General features: G+C 39.7%; 1 protein-coding gene across 1 annotated transcript in view; it reads left to right on the forward strand.

Moving 5' to 3' along the window:
* The window catches only part of zc3h7a (zinc finger CCCH-type containing 7A), an 84,531-nt gene that overhangs the window by 47,157 nt on the left and 18,420 nt on the right, over nucleotides 1-18,954 (forward strand). Inside the window, 6 exon segments of the mRNA XM_052021259.1 lie at nucleotides 47-86; nucleotides 357-637; nucleotides 8,216-8,441; nucleotides 12,949-13,016; nucleotides 15,988-16,171; nucleotides 17,730-17,891. Of these exon segments, the coding sequence (XP_051877219.1) occupies nucleotides 47-86; nucleotides 357-637; nucleotides 8,216-8,441; nucleotides 12,949-13,016; nucleotides 15,988-16,171; nucleotides 17,730-17,891 (961 nt within the window).

Raw genomic sequence — 18,954 nt, forward strand, 5'->3', positions numbered from 1 at the left:
TCTCTTCAACATTAAAGAACAACTTTTTTCTCTGTTTTCTCCATAGCCCAACAATAGTTCGGATTCAGTTGAAGATATTGAAACAGGTAAAGAGCGCTTAATTTTATATTCCTGTAAACTCTGCAGAGGTTTGGGAGCAGTTGTTTTACAGTTTACCCATTGATGATATGTGCATGGTATTGGGAGATCAGATAAACTATCTCCTGACATTATATTGCATATAAAGGTGACGCACAGAAATTGCTAATATGTCGTAATATATCTCTTTGAAACATTTTTGCTTGCAATATAACAAAAACTTAAACTTCTCTGAGATTAAATCTTGGTTGTTAATGTTGCACCTTCTTTTGTTGTAGATTTCCCAGGATTAAGTCTTGAATCTCCAGTTTCTGTATCTGATCCTTTGGATGAAATTCCTCAAGCTGCAAGTGAATCAGCACTAGTTGTCTCTAATTCTACGTCGCCTACTGTACATCTGTCAGAGAAAAGCAACCTTCCCACTGCTACACTAATGAATGGAGGAGGGGTACCTTATCCAGTGTCTGAGTCATGCTTAGACTTTACTGATGGAGACAAAATAGGAGAAGACCTGGATGAGCTACTAGATTCCATGTCTGCTTTGGAAGAAACTCCAGTGGTAAAATATTATGCATCTTAGTAAAGGATAACAAGTACATTGTAAGATTGGTAAACTGTCATTATAGTTAATGTGTGTCATTCATAATTTGTAATCATTGAATGTGAACAGAATTGTGGAAGCATAATACAGAATCAAGTAGTTTTTGAACACCATTTTCTGGAGAGCATTTATCTGGAAATCACCAAGTAACTTGGTTAAAACTGGTATGGGTCCCAGATTTTAATCAGTTGTGCCTGCACAGGACTACAGTTGGCCTTGTCATTCCTGGACTATGCTAAGTGGTCATGTTTCTTTTTTTTTTTTGGATACAGTTCAGTAAATGGAAATGGTTATTATTTGAGGATTGGCTTGTGCTTTGTTGTCTTTGCTCCAAACACAACTACTGATGGTTGCTTTCCAGTTATGCACATGACTTGAAGCTCCAGAGTGTGCCAGTTCCCATGCCAAGTATCACAGTATAATTCTTCTGGAAAGGAAGACTTCCCAGTTTCCATAATTTTCTTGGATTTAGAATTGCTTTAAGTTGCCAGTGTCTGGTGAGAGCCAAATACCACAGCCATAGTTTCCTTTGTTGGTGCAACCTGGAATATGTACCCACAGTGGATATCAAGTTATGCTTGATGTTGGAATTGGCTAGAACTTAAGGGGCATGAATTAGTATTGACAATTAGGGGTCTAAAGAATGTACTAAATCCACATAATACGTTACCCAAGTTTCAAACTTATGTTACAACAGGATATTATAGACAGGATGCAGAGTTGGGCTGAGAAGTGGCAGATGGAGTTCAATCCAGAAAAGTGTGAAGTGATATACTTTGGAAGAACAAACTTGAAGGTGGAGTACAAGGTTAATGGCAGGATTCTTAGCAGTGTTGGGTCTAATTCCATAGATCCCTCAAAGCTGCTGCTCAAGTTGAAAGGGTGATTAAGATGGTGTGCTGGCCTTCATTAGTCGCAGGATTGAGCTCAAGAGCTATGAGGTAATGTTGCAGCTCTATAAAACTCTAGTTAGACCACGCTTAGAGAATTGTGTTCAGTTCTGGTCACTTTTTTTATTAGAAGGACATGGAAGATTTACCAGGCTGCTGCCTGGATTGGAGACCATGTCTTATGAGAAAGGTTGAGCAAGCCAGGGCTTTTCTCTTTGGCGTGAGGCAGGATGAGAGGTGACTTGATAGGGGTGTACAAGATTGAGGGGCATAGCTAGTGGACAGCCAGCACCTTTTACCCAGGGCAGCAATGGCTAATAGCAGAGGACATCAGTTTAAGTTCAGAGGAGGAAAGTTTAGGGGAAGAGGTCAGAGCTAGGGTTTTTTTTTTAAAATAACAGTGGTGGGTGCCTGGAGCTGGTGGAGGCTGACACAATAGGGACATTTAAAAGACTTAGGGACATTTAAAAGACTTAGGGACATGGAAATAGGCAAAAATGGAGGGTTATGAGCTGTGTAGGAGGGAAGGGTTAGATTGATAATGGAGGAGGTTTATATAGGTCAGCACAACATCATGGGCTGAAGGACCTGTACTGCTCTATGTTCTAATCCAAAAATATCAGGGATTGCATGTTGAGGAACCTGCTGTCTTTGTATAGAGCCATAGAGCAATGTAGCATGGATACAGGCCCTTCAGCCCAACAAATCTATACCAACCACAGTGCCCACCCAGCTAGTCCCAATTCCCTACATTCAGCCCATATCCCTAAGCCCTACCCCTGCATGTACCTCTCAAAGTGCTTAAATGATATTATTATACCTGCCTCAACTACTTCCTCTGGTAGCTCATTCCATATACTCACCACCCTCAGGTCCTCTTTAAGTCCTTCCCCTCTCACCCTAAATGTACCCCCCTAGTTTTGGATCCCCCTCTACAGCTCAGGCCCTCTAGTCCTTGCACCATCCTTTTAAATCTTTCCTGTACTCTTTCCAGTTTAACCACATCTTTCCTACTACAAGGTGACCAAAACTGTACACAGTGCTCCAAGTGCAGCCTCACCAATGACTTGTACAACTGCAACATAATGGCTCAGCTCCTATACTGAAAGCCCTGACTGATGAAGGCCAGCATGTTAAATGCCTTTTTCACCAGCCTGTCTACCTGTGATGCCACTTTCAACAAACTATGCACTTGTACTTTTTGGTCCCTGTTCCATTACACTCCGTGGTGCCCTACCATTCATAGTACAAGTCCTACACTGGTTTGATTTTCCAAAATTCATCACCTCACACTTGTCTGTATTAAAGTCCATTTGCCACTCCTCAGCCCACTTCCCTAACTGATCAAGATCTCCCTATAATCTATGATAACCTTCTTCACTATCAACACCTAATTTTATGTCATCTGCAAACTTACTGATCAAGCCTTGTGTATTTGCATCCAAATCATTTATATAAATAACAAGGGTCCCAACACCAACCCATCCAGCACACCACAAGTCACTGGCCTCCATTCCAAGAAACAACCTTCAACCACCACCCTGTGCTTCCTACCTCAGAGCCAGTTTTGAATCCACCCAACTAGCTCTCCCTGGATTCCATGGTATCTAACCTTCCAGACCAGCCTGCCATGTGGGAGCCTGAAGGCCTTGCTAACATCCAAATAGACAACATCCACTGCCCTACATTTTTGGTTACTGCTTCAAAAACTCAAATGGTTCATCAAGCATGACTTTCCACATACAAAGCTATTCTGACTCCTCCTAATCAGACTGTCTATCCAAATGCTGGTAGATCCAGTCCTTCAGAATTCCCTCCAGTAACCTCCCTACTACTGAGGTCAGGCTGACTGGCCTGTAGTTCCCTGGCTTGTCCTTGCTACCCTTCTTAAACAAGGGCAGGACATTAGCCACATTCCAGTCTTTGGGAACACCACCAGTGGCCAACAATGAAGCAAATATCTTCACAAGGGCCTTTGCAATCTCTTCTCTAGCCTCCCACAAAGTCTGAGGATGCACTTGGTCAGGTCCTGGGAATTTATCCACCTTAATGTGCTGCAAGGCTGCAGATACCTCCTCCCTGGTAATGTAAGTGTCCTCCAAAACATCTCTTGCTTTGCTTGTCTCTTGAGCAACCATGATTTTCTCCTCAGTAAACAGAGGAGAAGTATTTGTTAAAGTCCCACCCATCTCCTACAGCTCGAGACACAAGCAGCTCTGCTGATCTAAAGGGACCTACTCTCTCCTTAGCCACCCTTTTATTCTTAATATAGTTCTAGAACCTCTTGGGATTTTCCTTAACTTTACCTGCCAGATTCATCATAGCCTCTTTGCTCTCCTGATTTCCCTTGAGTATGCTTAATCTTTTTAGTCTTCAAGGGATTCACTCCTAAACACAGTGCATGCTTCCTCCTTTTTCTTGAGGAGAGCCTCAATATCCCTCATGAGCCAATGTTGCCTAAGCTTGACAGGTTTACCCTTCACCCTTACAGGAAGGGACTGCTCCTGGACTCTTGATATCAAGCTCTTAAAAGCCTCACTTGCTATTTATTCCTTTCAATCAGGCTCACCCATTCAACCTCTGCCAGATCCTGCCTGATTATCCCTGCTCCAGTTTAGGACTCTAACCCGTGGGCCCATCCTATCCTTTTCCATTACTATCTTAAACATAATAGAATTATGGTCACTAGAGCCGAAGTGCTCCCTGGCTGCCACTTCAGTTACTAGCCCTACCTCATTCCCCAAGAGAAGGTCCAAGCATTGCACCCTCCCAAGTAGGGCCCTCTATATATTGATTCAGGAAATTTTCCTGGACACTTCACAAATTCCACCTCATCCAGGCCCTTAACACTGGGTAGTCCAGTCAATACCTGGGAAATTAAAACCTCTCACTAATACAACCCTATTATTCTTATAACTATGAGCAATTTCTCTATACACATGCTCCTCAAGTTCCCACTGACTACTGGGGAGAAGAGAGGGCATCTATAATACAGCTCCACTAGATTGACCCTCCCTTCTTGTTTCAAAGCTCTAATCATATGGCCTCACTGGACTATCTCCAAGTACTGTTGTTACATACTCCCTTATCAAAAAGGCAACACCCCTTCTTCCCTTACTTGCACCTTGTCACACCTGAAGCATCTGTATCCTGGAATATTTAGCTGCCAGTTCTGCCCTTCTCTCAGCTATGTTTCTGTTATTGCTATAACATCCTAGGCCTCAGAGCCAATCCATTGCTCTGAGTTAGTCCACATTACCTGTTAAACCTCATGCATTGAAATAAATGCATTTTAACTGAGTATTCCTTTCCCATGCCCTGGCTATCCCGATTACTAAACTTGCCCTCGCTGGCTACTGCTTTATCCCATGACTTGCTCCTACTCAAAGTCCCACCCCCCACCAATCTAGTTTTAAACCCTCCCATATAGCATTAGCAAAATTTTCCCACAAGGATATTGGTTCCTCTCTGGTTCAAGTGCAATCTGTCCCTCTTGTACAGGTCACCTCTACTCAAGAGATTCCAGTGGTCCAAGAACCTGAATCCCTGCCCCACCTCACCCTTGAATTCATCTGGCCTATCCTTTTATTTCTGACCTCACTTGCACATGGCACTGGTAGTAATCCAGAGATTAGTACCCTCAATGTCCTGCTTCAATTTCTTACCAAACTCCCTACTCATTCTGCAGGACCACATTACTTGTTCTACCCATATCATTTGTACTAACATGTGCAACAACCTGTCTGTTCACCATCTTCCTCAAGGATTTTCTGCAGCCACTCAGACATCCTTGACCCCAGCACCCAGGAGGCAACACACCATCCTGGCATCTCTTCTGCAGCCACAGAATCTTCTGCCTGTCCCCTTCACTATTGGGTCTCCTATCACAATGTCTGACTGCACCCTTTCCTTCTCTGAGCCTCAGAGTCAGTCACAGTGCCAGAGACCTGACTACTGCTGTTAACCCCTGAAAGAACATCCACCTCAACAGTCTCTAAAGAGGTATACCTGTTAGTGAGGGAAACCCTACACTGACTGCCTACTCCCTTACTTTTCCTGGTAGTCACCCATCTATCTGAAGCCTGTACCTTGGGTGCAACCACCTCTGTAAAAGTCTCATCTATAATGCTCTCAGCTTCCTGGATGATCCCAAGTACATCCAAATCCAGCTTCAGTTACGTTCCTTGACCCAGTCTGTCAGGAGCTGCAGCTGGGTGCACTTCCCACAGATGCAGTCATCATGGAGACCATGAGGTTCCCTGACTTCCCACATCTTGCAGAAGGAGCATTTCACTGGCCTGACTGCCATCCTGCATACACTGAATCAAATATTAAGGATCATCAGCAATTTAAAACCTTCTCTGTTCTTCCCTGTGCCTCTTCACCAAAGCCTTTTAAAAGATCCACCCTCACTCCCAATACCTGGGCCACTTACGCAGCCTCTTCACACCAAACCCTCTTGAACTAAAACCTCAGCTCCCCACTCTTCATCATGGCCACCCAGCTTGACCCTACCTTCTTTTTATTGGTTGCTGTTAATTAGCCAATCAACTAACAATTAGCAAACTTGCCTGTTTAAATTCCTGTCAACTGAAACTCACAAGTAAGCCCCAAGAACCACCTCTTTTAAAACCATCCTGCTCTTGTTCCAAGTCCCGAGTCATGTAAAATGAAACTCACAAGTATCTTAGCATGTTTGCTATGAATTCTATGTGTACTGTGAAAATACACTCAAAGCAACAAAACAGAATTCAAATCTGAGGATTTTTTAAAAATGCCCAAAAAATTACAATTGGAAAGGATTGGTTTGGTTTCCTTGAAGTAGAGGAGGCTAAGAGGGGACCTGACAGAGATCCACAAACTTATGAAGAGCACAGATAGAATCAATAATGAGGCGTTCAAAACCAGAGGGCGTAGGTTTAAGGTGAGAAATAAAAGGGTTAGAGGGGGTCTGAAGAATTTTTTCCACCCAAAATGTGGTTGAAATTTGGGATGCACTGCCTGAGAAGGTGGTGAACGCAGGTGCACTCACAACATTTAAAATGAACATTTGAATTGCCAAACCATAGAAAACCACAGATTAAATGTTGGTTAATTGGATTAGTGTAGCTAGGTACTTAATGGTGGATATGGTGGGCTGAAGAGCTTGTTTCTGAGCTGTGTGACTCTGACCCTAGTTGTATGCGACCTAAAATTCTGCGTTCATTTAAGTCACTAATTTCATTTCTAAGAGCAAGTGCCAATTACATGTGTTCTTGGCCAATTACCGCAAAGGGAGCTTCTGGTTTTGTTGATCAAAATAAATTAATGTAGCCAACAAAACCACATTATAACCAGAGCTGCTAAAATTAGTGCAATGAACCCTTTTCGTGTTGAGATTATACTCCTGGTGGAAGATTATGAAACATGTTTTGCAATTTTACAGACGTCCAATGAACCCATTGTTACTGTAGTAGTGATGCAGATCTGATGACAAATGTGAGTGACAGTACAATCAAGTGTTGTTGAAGCTACACTTCAAGTGGAGAGCTTTTCACTACACTCCAGATGTGCCTGGTAGATGGCAGATAAACCTTGGGAAGTCAGGAGGTCAATCACTCATCACAATACTAAGCCTTTGATCTACTCTTATAGCCACAGTATTTCTGTAACTGGTCACTGTTATTTTGCTAAATTGGTGACAATAATTTTCATTGTCTTAAAAATGGTTAAAATATGAACTGTACTGCAAAAAACATACATTGTCGAATTTGCAATCAATAATGCTAGTTTGGCTCCATTGATAATCTATTTTCCTCTCAGTTGGAAGGTTATGACAATATCCAGTGACTGACATAATTTTGTAGGAAATATTGAGCAAAGACCTAGTCCACCTGCATGAATGGATAGACAAGATATCTTGGTATACACTTAAGTATGAGCAGGAAATTCTACAATTGTTTTGGCATGCATTCACTCCAAAACTGACATCACCAAAGTTTGTTTCTGTCATTCATTTGCTCTTTGAGTTGTGCTCATCCCCAACAATTTAAAACTAAAATATATAACTGTATGGCCTGAAATGTAACTGGAGCAACCACATAAGTACAGTCAGAGATGGTGTGTCCTCTAATGAGTGAATTTCCTCCTGACTTCCTATAAACTTCCCACCCATCTGCAAGGCACAAGCTGGGAATGTAATTAAAACTCTTCACATGGCAACAGTACTCTATAATTCAAGCAAAAAACAAATTGCTGGAGGAACTCAGTTGGTCAGGCAGCATCTGTGGAGGCAGAGGGGTGGCCGAAATTTTGGGTTGAGACCCTGCATCAGGAGCAATGGCCAGAAACACTGACCCATCCCTTTGTCTCCACTGATGCTACCTGATCTGCTGAGTTCCTCTGGCAGTTTGTTTTTTGTTCCAGATTACGGCATCTGCAGTATCTTGTGTCTGCTCCTTAATTCAATGCTTCTGATGTGCATAAATTGACTGTAGCATTTTGCAGAAATAATGCGAATGCATTTCAAGAATGATTTGCTGACTGTAAGTGCTTTGGGATACCTGAAAAGCACTCTATATAATGCAAATTCTTTAGATACTTTTTATTTATAAATTTTTTTTTTTGCCACATTAACCTTGATTTTGTTTTACTCCCTTTATTGTAGGAACCCGTGAAACTTAAAGGAAGTGTTTCATCTAGTTTGCCAGCCAGCCTGCCTTCTGGTATTCCTTGTCCCAGTTCTGTCCTACCACTCCAAGTTACAAGTAGTAATGTTCCTTCAGTGACTCTCCCATCAGTCTATTCATTATCTATGAATATGCTGCCATATGATACTTTTGGCTCCAGAATGGATTCTTTAGACTCTTTACCTATTATGGAATCTCAGAGAGGTAAGAATTGTTTATCAAGTTCACATCCAAATTTTGACAATGAGTTTCCATAATTCTTTTGTTTCAATACTAAATAAAAGTTATTATCTCCATCCATTGAAAATGTTCCTCTGCTCAGTTGAATGTTCAGTGCACTTCATGGGGTGATAATTTGTGTGAATACATTTGCTGCAGCTGTTTATGAAATATGTTCCTTGCTCATTCATGGTTAGGAGATTATCACTGAGGTTCTCTGCTTTAGAAAAATTCCATTTGTAGTGTTACGTTACTAGACAAGGAAGCAGAGACTTGGACTATTGACCTTGGGATGTATGTTTGAATTCTACTATGATCTGAGAATCTAAATTCGAGCACTTAAATAGTATCTGGAATAAAAAGTTAGAACCAATAATAGCTACCATAAAACTATTGGATGGTCATCTGGTTTTACTAATGTTCTTCAAGCTATCCTTGCAAGGGCTGCTGTTTGTGTGACTAAAGAACCCAACAATCTGGCTGACTTTTAACTACTACCTGAAATGGCCTTGGAAACATTTGGGGGTGGACTGTGAGCAATATTTTTTAAAAATAGTTTTTTACCAAATAATACTTCAACGGAGTTTGTTATTGCTACTGGATTCTAGAAGTGAGCTGATTTTTTTATGGCAGTAATAGACAATATTTCTGAACCAAGTTAAGTCAGGTTGCTGCAGAGCAAAAACAAATGTGTTGCAGCATAAAAACAACTCTTGGATAATGGACAATAACTTGAAATCCTACACAAGTGCAGGATAACCTTCTTCCTTCCAAGCATGCAAAAGGCAAGCTTCACAAAACTGAAGACCTCTGTGCACACAAAGTCACCACCCCTATCATTTCCCAATATATACCAAGATAGTAATACCCTTCTCCCACTCCTCATTCTGTCGTCCAACGTAAACCCAAAATGGAAGCTTCAACCTGGGCCTGGAGTTCAGGTAGATGTTGCTTCAAAGTGAGCTGTTAATTTTTCTTATCTGCCAGGTTCTGCAGCTTTCAAAGGTTGTGCTCTAGATGTATCAAAATAGTATTTGGACACAAGTTTAAATATGACCTGAGGCAGTAATTTTGCAGGCTATATTTAGCTCCTAGTCTACTTGGTTATTCCTGTAATATGTGATATTTGTTAATTATATGTGTAATTAAGACAAATCTATATGTAAACTAATTTAATTTTAACAACAAGAAATGAAGCAGTCTACTACAAGAGCCTAACTTCTTGAAGGGGAACAAAATTTTATCATACTTCTTGTTCAAAATAATATTCACGGAAGTAATCTTTCGAGAAATGTAGGATAAAGAGTGGAAGAGCTCGAGGAACAGGGATTCAGTTGTAAGGGGAGGCGATGAGCATTTTGGTGGCCGCAAATGTGACTCTTGGATGGTATGTTGTTTCCCTGGTGCTGGGGGTCAAGGATGTCATTAGAGTAGCTGCAAGACATTCTAGAGAGGAACAATGAACAGCCAGTGGTTGTGGTACATATCAGTACTAACAACATAGGTTAATAAAAAGAAATGAAGTCCTGCAAGCTGAATTTAGAGCGATGGGAGATAAATTAGAAGGTAGGATCTCATAGATAGTAATCCTTGGATGTATCAGGATTACTCCCAGTGCAACACATTAGTGAGAGCAGAAATTGGGGGATAATTAAGATGAATATGTGGCAAGAGGGATGGTGTTCAGAGAGTGGGATTTAGATTCCTGAGGCATTGGGACAATTCTGGGGATGGTGGGATTTGAGGTTTACTTTACTTTATTTATACAGCACAGTAACAGGCCCTTCCGGCCCACCGAGTACATGCCGTCCATTTTCAACCCCACGTTAACCTACCCGTATGTCTTTAGAATGTGGGAGGAAACTGGAGCACCCAGAGGAAACCCACGCAGACACGAGGAGCACGTACAAACTCCTTGCAGACAGCGACGGGAATTGAACCCCGATTGCTGGCACTGTGATAGCGTCACGCTAACCCCTATGCTACCATGTCGCCCTGAAAACTGCTATTTTGATCCCCTTATTCAAAAAGGCAAAAAGTGGGTGACGACAGACCAACTAGCCTAATGTCTATTATTAGGAAAAAAAGCCGTAAATAATTATTAAATATTAAGGAAGTATCAACAAAACATTTGGAAAGTCATAATCTGATCTATCAAAGCCAGCTTGCCTTCATAAACAGGAAATCAAGACTGACAAATTTATTAAGACTAAATAAAAGTGGAAAATGCTGGAAATACTCAGCAGGTCAGGCAGCATCTATGGAATGAGAAACAATTAACATTTCAAGTCCAGAGCCCTTCATCAGATATTTATTAAGAGTTCTCTAAGGAACTTTCAGCTAGAGAGGATAGAGGGGGAACCGGTAGATGTAACTTTTCAAATTGAATTGGATTTTCAAAAGGCATTTGGCGTCACACAAAAATTTATTTTCAAAGGTAAGAGCTCATGGTATTGCAGGTAATATACAAGCATGGGTAGATTGGCTAACTAGCAGAAAGCAATGAGTAGGGATTAAGCGGGGGGGCATTTTCAGTTGGCAACTTATAAGTAGTAAGGTGCCACTGGGAGCACTGAGACTACAGTTGTCTACAATGTAAATGAGTTAGAGGAAGGAATAGAATGTACAAAAGTTAAATTTGTTGATGATATGTGCAGGGGAAGACAGCCTGTGAGCAGGATACAGACAGTTTTTGGAGAGGCTGAGGGTGAGGGCAAGATGTTGGCTTTTGTGTAAACGTGAGAAAATGTGAAGTAGCTCATTTTGGAGAGAAGAATGGTAAATTATTATTTAAACTGAAAGGGGCTGCAGAAAGCTACAGCACAGACGTTTGGAGATCCTCCTGTACGAAACAGAACTGGTATACAGGTGCAGTAGGTAATTGGAAAGGTTGATGGAACTATTTCAAGGGGTTGGAGTACAAAAGTGGGAACGCCTTAATACTGGGCACTGTGGGGACAGAAGTAAGATTGTGTCGAGATTACTGACTGCAGTTTTGGTACCCTTATTTAAGGAAAACTGGATAGCTAATATTGTCCCCTTATTCCAAAAGGGCAGCAGGGTTAAGCTTGGAAATTACAGGTTAGTGAGTATCAGTGATAGGGAAGTTGTTGGAGAAAATTCTGAGAGACAGGATTTATGTTCACTTGGAAAGGCAGGGACTGATTGAGAGGAGTCAGTATGGTTTTGTGCAGGGGAGATCATATCCCACGAATCTGAGCTTTTTAAGAAAGTAATGTTAAAATTAATGAAGGTAGAATGGTAATATGATTTACATGAACTTCAGTAAGGTTTTTGATAAGGTCCTGCATGGTAGGCAAGTCCAGAAGGTTAACGCACAAGGAATCCGAGTCATGTTGGCAGACTGGATCCAGAATTGGCTAGGTGATAGGAGGCAGAGGGTTGTGGTAGATAGGTGTTTTTCTGATTAGAAATCTATATCAAATGGTGTAATACCGGGATCTCCATTCTAAATATAATTAGAGATGGTTTAGAGCATTTTTTATAGGATGATCCTCGGTATGGAGGGGTTGCCTAGTGAGGGAAGTTTAACAGGTTGGGTCTGTACACATTGAAGTGTTGAAGAATGAGATCATATTGAAACACAATTAAATTCTTAGGGTGCTTGGCAGGTAAATCCCCTCACAGGAGAATCTGCGACTAGAGGACAATTTCAAAATGAGGGGCGCCCATTTAAGACTGAGTTAAGGATGAATTTCTTCTCTAAAGATTGTGAGTCCTTGGAATTCCTTGCCCCAGAAAACTCTGCAGGCTGAATTCTTGAATGTACTTTGACAGATTTTTAATCAGTAGGAGAATCAAAGGTTATGGGGATGGGTCAGGAAATTAGCCTTGAGGAAAGTTTGATCAGACTTGATCTTACTGAATGGTGGAGAAGACTTAAGGGGCCTACTCCTTTTCCTGTTTCATGATGTTACGGAGAAACTTCCCTGATATTTTTCCAATGGAATGGCTCAATTACAGTGACCTGCAACTGCCTTAATGGCTGAGCAAACCATGGAAAATTAGCATTTTCATCTTTAGCAATTACTTCCTCAGTTTGGTCAAATTCAGGGACACCATTCAGTTACTCTGAATTTGCTCTGTGTAATGTTTGAACTGCAGTTCCTGGGGGATGTGGCCCATAATTGATATAGTGGAGCAGGTTGGCAATGAAGGATGCCCTGCTTTAAGCTTTGCATTCTTTATAGTAAAAGTAATTTCTTTAACAAAATTTGAAGGAATTCTTAGTAAGACTTCATCCCTTTCTCCACGAAAAGAGGCCATAATTGGTTCAACGTTTAATAATATATACTCCCCACCACACCCCACTTAAGCTTGCATTTTTTGTTAAAATACTCTTTATACAAAGGGTTTGAAGGCAATAGATTAATTTTACTGATGTTCCTTTGCACTGCTAAAATTAATACATTGGATGTAATATGTTACTCTATTGGTTTTTTCATGTGTTTTCACTTTTTCTCTTTGGAAGCAAAACCTTCAGGTATTGGAAGTGGGGCTGGAGCACGGGGACACAGTAGTACCATTTCTTATCTGCCTGTGAGTAAATGTATAATTTTCACTTGTCTTGTCTTATATAAGTGATGAAGTTTGATGGAAAAACAGAGCAATTAAACAAAATGGTTCCTTTAAAACTATAATACATATTTAAATGGTGAGCCAGAAGTAGTAGGAAATAATACAGGAACTCAGCAGGCCAGGCAGCATCCATGGAGAAAAGCAGCTTTTCCCTCCTATATATTGGGCTTCCCCTTTACCTATCTTCAGTCCTGAAGAAGGGTCCTGACCCGAAACATTAACTGCCTGCTTTTCTCCACGGATGCTGCCTAGCCTCCAGCATCATCGTGTTTTTCATCTGGATTCCAGCTTCTGCAGTCCTTTGTTTCTCTAGGAAATAATTTAATTGTCTGATAAAGATACAATTATTTGCCAAAAGATATTGCTGTGCTAATTGACTAGCTTGTCATATTAGACATGCTTTTCTGTCTTGATTATATTCTGATTTAAATTATTGCACGTAACCTCTCTGATCATAAGGCACAAAAGAATGACTGCTAATATTATAGCAGAAACAAATTGTCAGATGGGTACCAAAGCATCCCCATTAATCCCTTGAAAATAAAATTGTTTTCAGAATAAACACTGTAAAAAGGATTCAGCAAATGCTAAAGTTCTTTGAATGAGTAGAAAATTTCAATTAAAATTTGAGGCTTAACAATTTACAGGCAACAAAGTGATTAACTGAAGGACTGACGTCAGGAGATGATAAACATTAATAATCTGGGCAGACAGATGTAAAAAGAAGTTTATTGAGGAAAAGTATAAGGCCATAAATTTTGAGTGGGAAGAATTGCCTTAAAGTGGTGAAAATTTTAATAGGGGATAGAGGAGCTAAAGCTTGGCTTAATAAGTGCAAGGATGAGATGATAAAGCTTTGTTTTTTTTTAAATAATAATCCTTGGTTACTGGTTGACTTACTTCTGGATTCCTGTTTCATGAATGCTCTATTTAAAGCTGAACATCAGGTCACAAGATGGATGCAGAAGAAATTTAAGTGAGCGATCCCATGGATGAATCTTCATTAACAAGTGTAGGAATGGGACTTTTTAAATTGGTACTCAAGCAATGTGATGGGTTTTGACAAAGTAATTAGACACTTTTGCCACTGGTCAGTAAAATGGCAACCAGTATTTTAAGATTATTTCTTCCTACCTCTCCTCGAATATAAATATAAGGAGAGAAAAAATGAAATTACTTCAGTGCAGCAGGTTGTTAGGATGTGGACTGTACATCAGTGGATGCAGAGTAATAATTCTCAACATAATCGAAAAAAAATCTTTTGGAAGGTACATGGGGCAAGTGCAGGGAAGTGGAAGTAAATAGCTCTTCAGAGAGCTCTTCATTGGACCAAATTTTCTTTCTGTGCTATTAAATTCCCTTATTCTAGGAAACGCTTTGAGGTGTTCTGATGATGTGAAAGGTGCTACATAAATGCAATTTATTTTTCTTTGCAGCATCGGTCTGCTTCTGTGGTAGGTGACAGGAAAAGAACAGAATATGGGGCATAAAGAAAAGTGACAGGCAAGCAGAGGTGAAAGCGTGTGAGAGGCAAACAATCTGCTCGAAAGAGAAACAAGCATTGCCAGGATGGGATAAGGGTTAATTATGAAACAGTTATGAGGAATAGTTTACTGACTATCTTATAACACCAGAGTTTATCTGTGGAACAGTACCCTAACAAGGGGGTGGAGGAAGAGCACAGGAGTTAAATTTTAAGTAGGTGTTGAATCTTGGAGGAAAAAACCTAGCAATCTTTTGTTTTCTAGCACCCTTTTTGATTTACCTTTTGTAGATGAATTTGCTAACCTAGATCCAGCTTTTTTAAGGACTTGATTTTGTTTTCTTCTTGTGATTGACAAAATAAATAACACAATTGAAAAACTGTCTCAAAAGTGAATAATCCAAATCCCCTCCCCTTCCGTAAGTCGGGATGTCATTGTTATGGCATTTCCTGTGTGTCATTCAATAGAGGCAACTTAACTTTATTGGTGCTGGTACTGCAGATATCTTTAGTTTTCCTAAATGATCTTATTCCTCTAAATGAATACTTAACTTTGCCAAATAAAGAGCAGGATACATTGATTTTTAATTTGAAAGTAAATCAGACTTTTCTATCATACTGATTGCTGTTAAGCGTAACTTAATGCACCCCTGCGTTACGGACGAGTTGCATTCTAAGAAAAACGTTAGTATCGCAATTTTCCGTATTACAAACCCTAGAAAAAAGTTGACCTAATTTGTTGTTTCTTTCACATTTTATGTTTATTTTTATGAATGGTCAGGTAACCTATTGCTGTGCCTAATTCTTACGACTTAGTTGTGTCTAAATTTGGCTCAGTTGCTGCTGGATGGTCCATCCAGTATTGTTCATTCTCCATTTCAATGTAGTGTTGATGGCTGGCTATTTGTACAAGACTTTTGAGATGGAGTTGCATGTTAGCCAGACCAGGTAAGGATGGCAGATTTTCTTCCTTGATGGGGAATTAATGAGTCAGATGGTGTTTTTTTTTGTATATAACCATCTGTTTTTTTTTTATTGTGGTCACGATTATTAACTGAATTTAAATTTCACAGCTTTGATGGTGGAATTTGAACTCTTGCCTTTGGTCCAGTAATTTAACCACTGTGTGCCACATTTATCCCCATGTGAAAAGCTTTTAAAATAGATTATTTACAAATTAAGTCTTAAATCATTACACTCTTATTCTCTGGAAGGATTTCTAGCTTTCATTTTTAATGAAATAATTTTAATTTAAATGACATTAAAACTTCTGAAGACTTCTTCCATTTACAATTTAAAATAAAACATTACATCTCATCCAGCCATCAAAGAACACCCTCACCAGAACAGTGCAACATGTCATTTACTCCATGGTTAAATATTCACAGTTTATTGATGGTGTTATATTTTCTGCAAATTTCACTGAATATTTTCTGTGCTTTTTAACAGCGAAATAGTCCAAGTAGCCTTTTCGTTAATAACAGCAATATAGGAGCTATAGGTCAAAATGGAAGTGCCTTTTCAAGAGGAACAGAAATGGGAACGACTGAATTATCCACGCAACCACTTGGTGGAAATCCACTGTCAGAAACACATGAATTTAAGCAGGCCTGTCTGTCTTGTTTCAAAATAGGTGAGAAATATCTGTCTTAATTATATTATTCAAATCTTTTCTGTTACTAAAATAGATATTATAAAACTGTTTGCATGACTCCATTTATATTTGAGCAATGAGCTGTACTACTTCATTTCTCTACCAGCAGGCAAGCATTTGTTGTATCAGGGAACAGTGGGGCTGTTAACACGTTTTGCAGTTCCCTAACCTAATTTGAGATGAGGTTATTTCATCATTACAATAGATAAAATAACTCAAGCACACAGTTAGTTTCTAGCAAGTTATGACAGTTACACATCAAAACATGGAACTAGAAATAAAGTTGCTGAAAATTAATGACTTTTGACCTTAGACAATCTATTCTGTTGTTGTACGTGCCAAGAATTCTCATAGGTAATGATGAGGTCAGACAAAATTGTGTCTCCACTTTGTTTTTGCTGTGCTGTGCTTGTCTGTTCTCCCACTTCCAATGCTTCTCTTTATTTTTACCTTGTGTAGTTCATCATAGTCCCATGGGTGTTTATTATCATTTCCACCATGACTTGCTAACCGCAAGTTACTACATTAGCAGAAGCAAGCAACACATGGAATGAAAGGAGAGGAGGAAATGTGGCTATCCTTTGGGAAAACATTGTCAGGAAATCTTGCAGTAAAACTGCTGAAAGCAGTGAGAGGGATAAAAAAGTTGCAAGATTATTAAAGAATAAAACTTTATATGCCAAGAAAGATCTGTTGTTATCCTATGGCCTAGTGCCATAGTTAATCTTTCATTGAGTTTATTATCCACTTGATGCTAAGAAATTAATGAAATAGTGTTAATCAGATGGCCATTTGCAATATTGTGAAAATGCTTGTTTGTCAATTCTAGCATAGGACAGCTAATTTAACTTTTAATCTATTATGCCTGATATGGTGTAATACAGAACTGTGGTGTCCAGTTATCTAACAGAAGCTTAACTATCAGTGGGCAAATGGCAACAAAAATTAAGTGGTTCTATTAGCAGCAGTAAAGTAAATAAGCAATGGGTGGTTTAGGCTCGTGTTCTGACTGTTGGGCAAATGATTAAGTGCAGTGCACGTTTGCTGCTGAAAGCAAATTGTTTAGCCACTGCAGTGCTAAGCATTTGTATTGAAGTCTGTTTCGTACAGGCCAGTACTGCAATTCTCTAATTGGTTTTACACATGTTGGTCTGTACAGACCTTTCCCCAAACAATTGAAAATACTAATGCACCAGCTAAAATCCCACTATATTAATCTGCAGTTTTTGTCTGGGTGAAGAAAATGACTTGCATTTTTATAGTACCTTTTACAATCACTGGTTGTCTTAAAGTGTTTTACAACTAATAAGATAAATTATTGTTATTTTTCTAATGCGGGAAATACTTGAAATCATTAAATGTTAAATTATCACCATCTTTTTGCCTGATATGGTGAAGTGTTAAAGTGGAACTGCCAGTTTAACTGTACTGTACAACATAGAGACAAGATGAGAAACAGTTCCTTGGCTTTGTCTTGAGAGTGAAAACAGTTTTTAAAAGAACTTCTGTACAATTTCACACTTTCCGCTGCTTTTAGATCCTAAAGGATTGACTTACACCTACACTGGAGAGGGGGAACATAAGTGTAAGAAGGATATTTTAATTGGTAGATTGAAGAATTCCGATGATAGGTCTTGGAAGAAGATACGACCTAGACCAACAAAAAATCAGTATGCGGGACCCTATTACATATGTAAAGGTGAGGAGTTATTAGATTTTATAATTTATTTTTATTAGTCATATGTACATCGAAATGCACAGTGAAATATGTTCTTTTTGCGTTAACAACCAACACAGTCTGAGAGTGTTCTGGGGGCAGCCCACAAGTGTCGCCAGGCTTCCGGCGCCAACATAGCATGCCCACAACTGCCTAACCTGTACATCTTTTGGAATGTGGGAAGAAACAGGAGCACCAGGAGGAAACCCACACAGTCACAGGGAGAATGTACAAACTCCTTACAGACAGCAGTGAAATTGAACCCAGGTCGCTGGCGCTGTAATAGCGTTACGCTAACCGCTACACTAGTATATACATATAATGTTTGGATCATGGTAGCTTCTCACGTGAGATTTTGTAAGCAAAATAGGATGAAATATAAAGATATTGGCTGCTTTATGCATTTGCTGATGACCACTCACAGCTTTTTGATAACTAAGAATATTATTATTGGTTTATATTGCAGTATTTTTGACACAAGCTGTTAATTCCCAGAAAAGTGCAGTAGGAATCATGATTGTATTGTAAGATGTTTCAGAACTAATTTTTGGAATGCGGATGTTCCTGCTAAGTCTCGCATTGATTACCTAACCCTGGTGACCATCCACAAGATGATGTCTCTTTTGCTTTAATGGTCACGAGGATTGATCAGCAGCATGCTGTGGGGCATGGAAAGCAGGACAAAGTGCAGAAGGTGACATGATCATCCACTCCACTTCCTAGTCTCCAGCTGTAATGATCCCTTCTCCACCGTAGCTAGGCTTCTGTGCTGGAGAATGGGACTACCTGTGAAATGATCTTTGCATTTAAAGTTTCTGAACAGGTTTCTGAACACCGAAAAGAAAGACTTGTGAGATGCTTTACGTTGTAATTCACAATAAACCCCACCTTGTTGCCATCTTTTTTTAATAACCCTTCATGAAAGCTTCACTTGTCCATTTATCCTAAACTTTAATATTTTTGGCTTCAGGCCTATTTTACATTGAACCTGAGTACATTTCAATGTTGAACACACTACAAACGTATCTACTTGTCTTTGCCCAAG

This window comes from Pristis pectinata, chromosome 8 (genome assembly GCF_009764475.1).
Source record: "Pristis pectinata isolate sPriPec2 chromosome 8, sPriPec2.1.pri, whole genome shotgun sequence".
NCBI lineage: Eukaryota > Metazoa > Chordata > Chondrichthyes > Rhinopristiformes > Pristidae > Pristis > Pristis pectinata.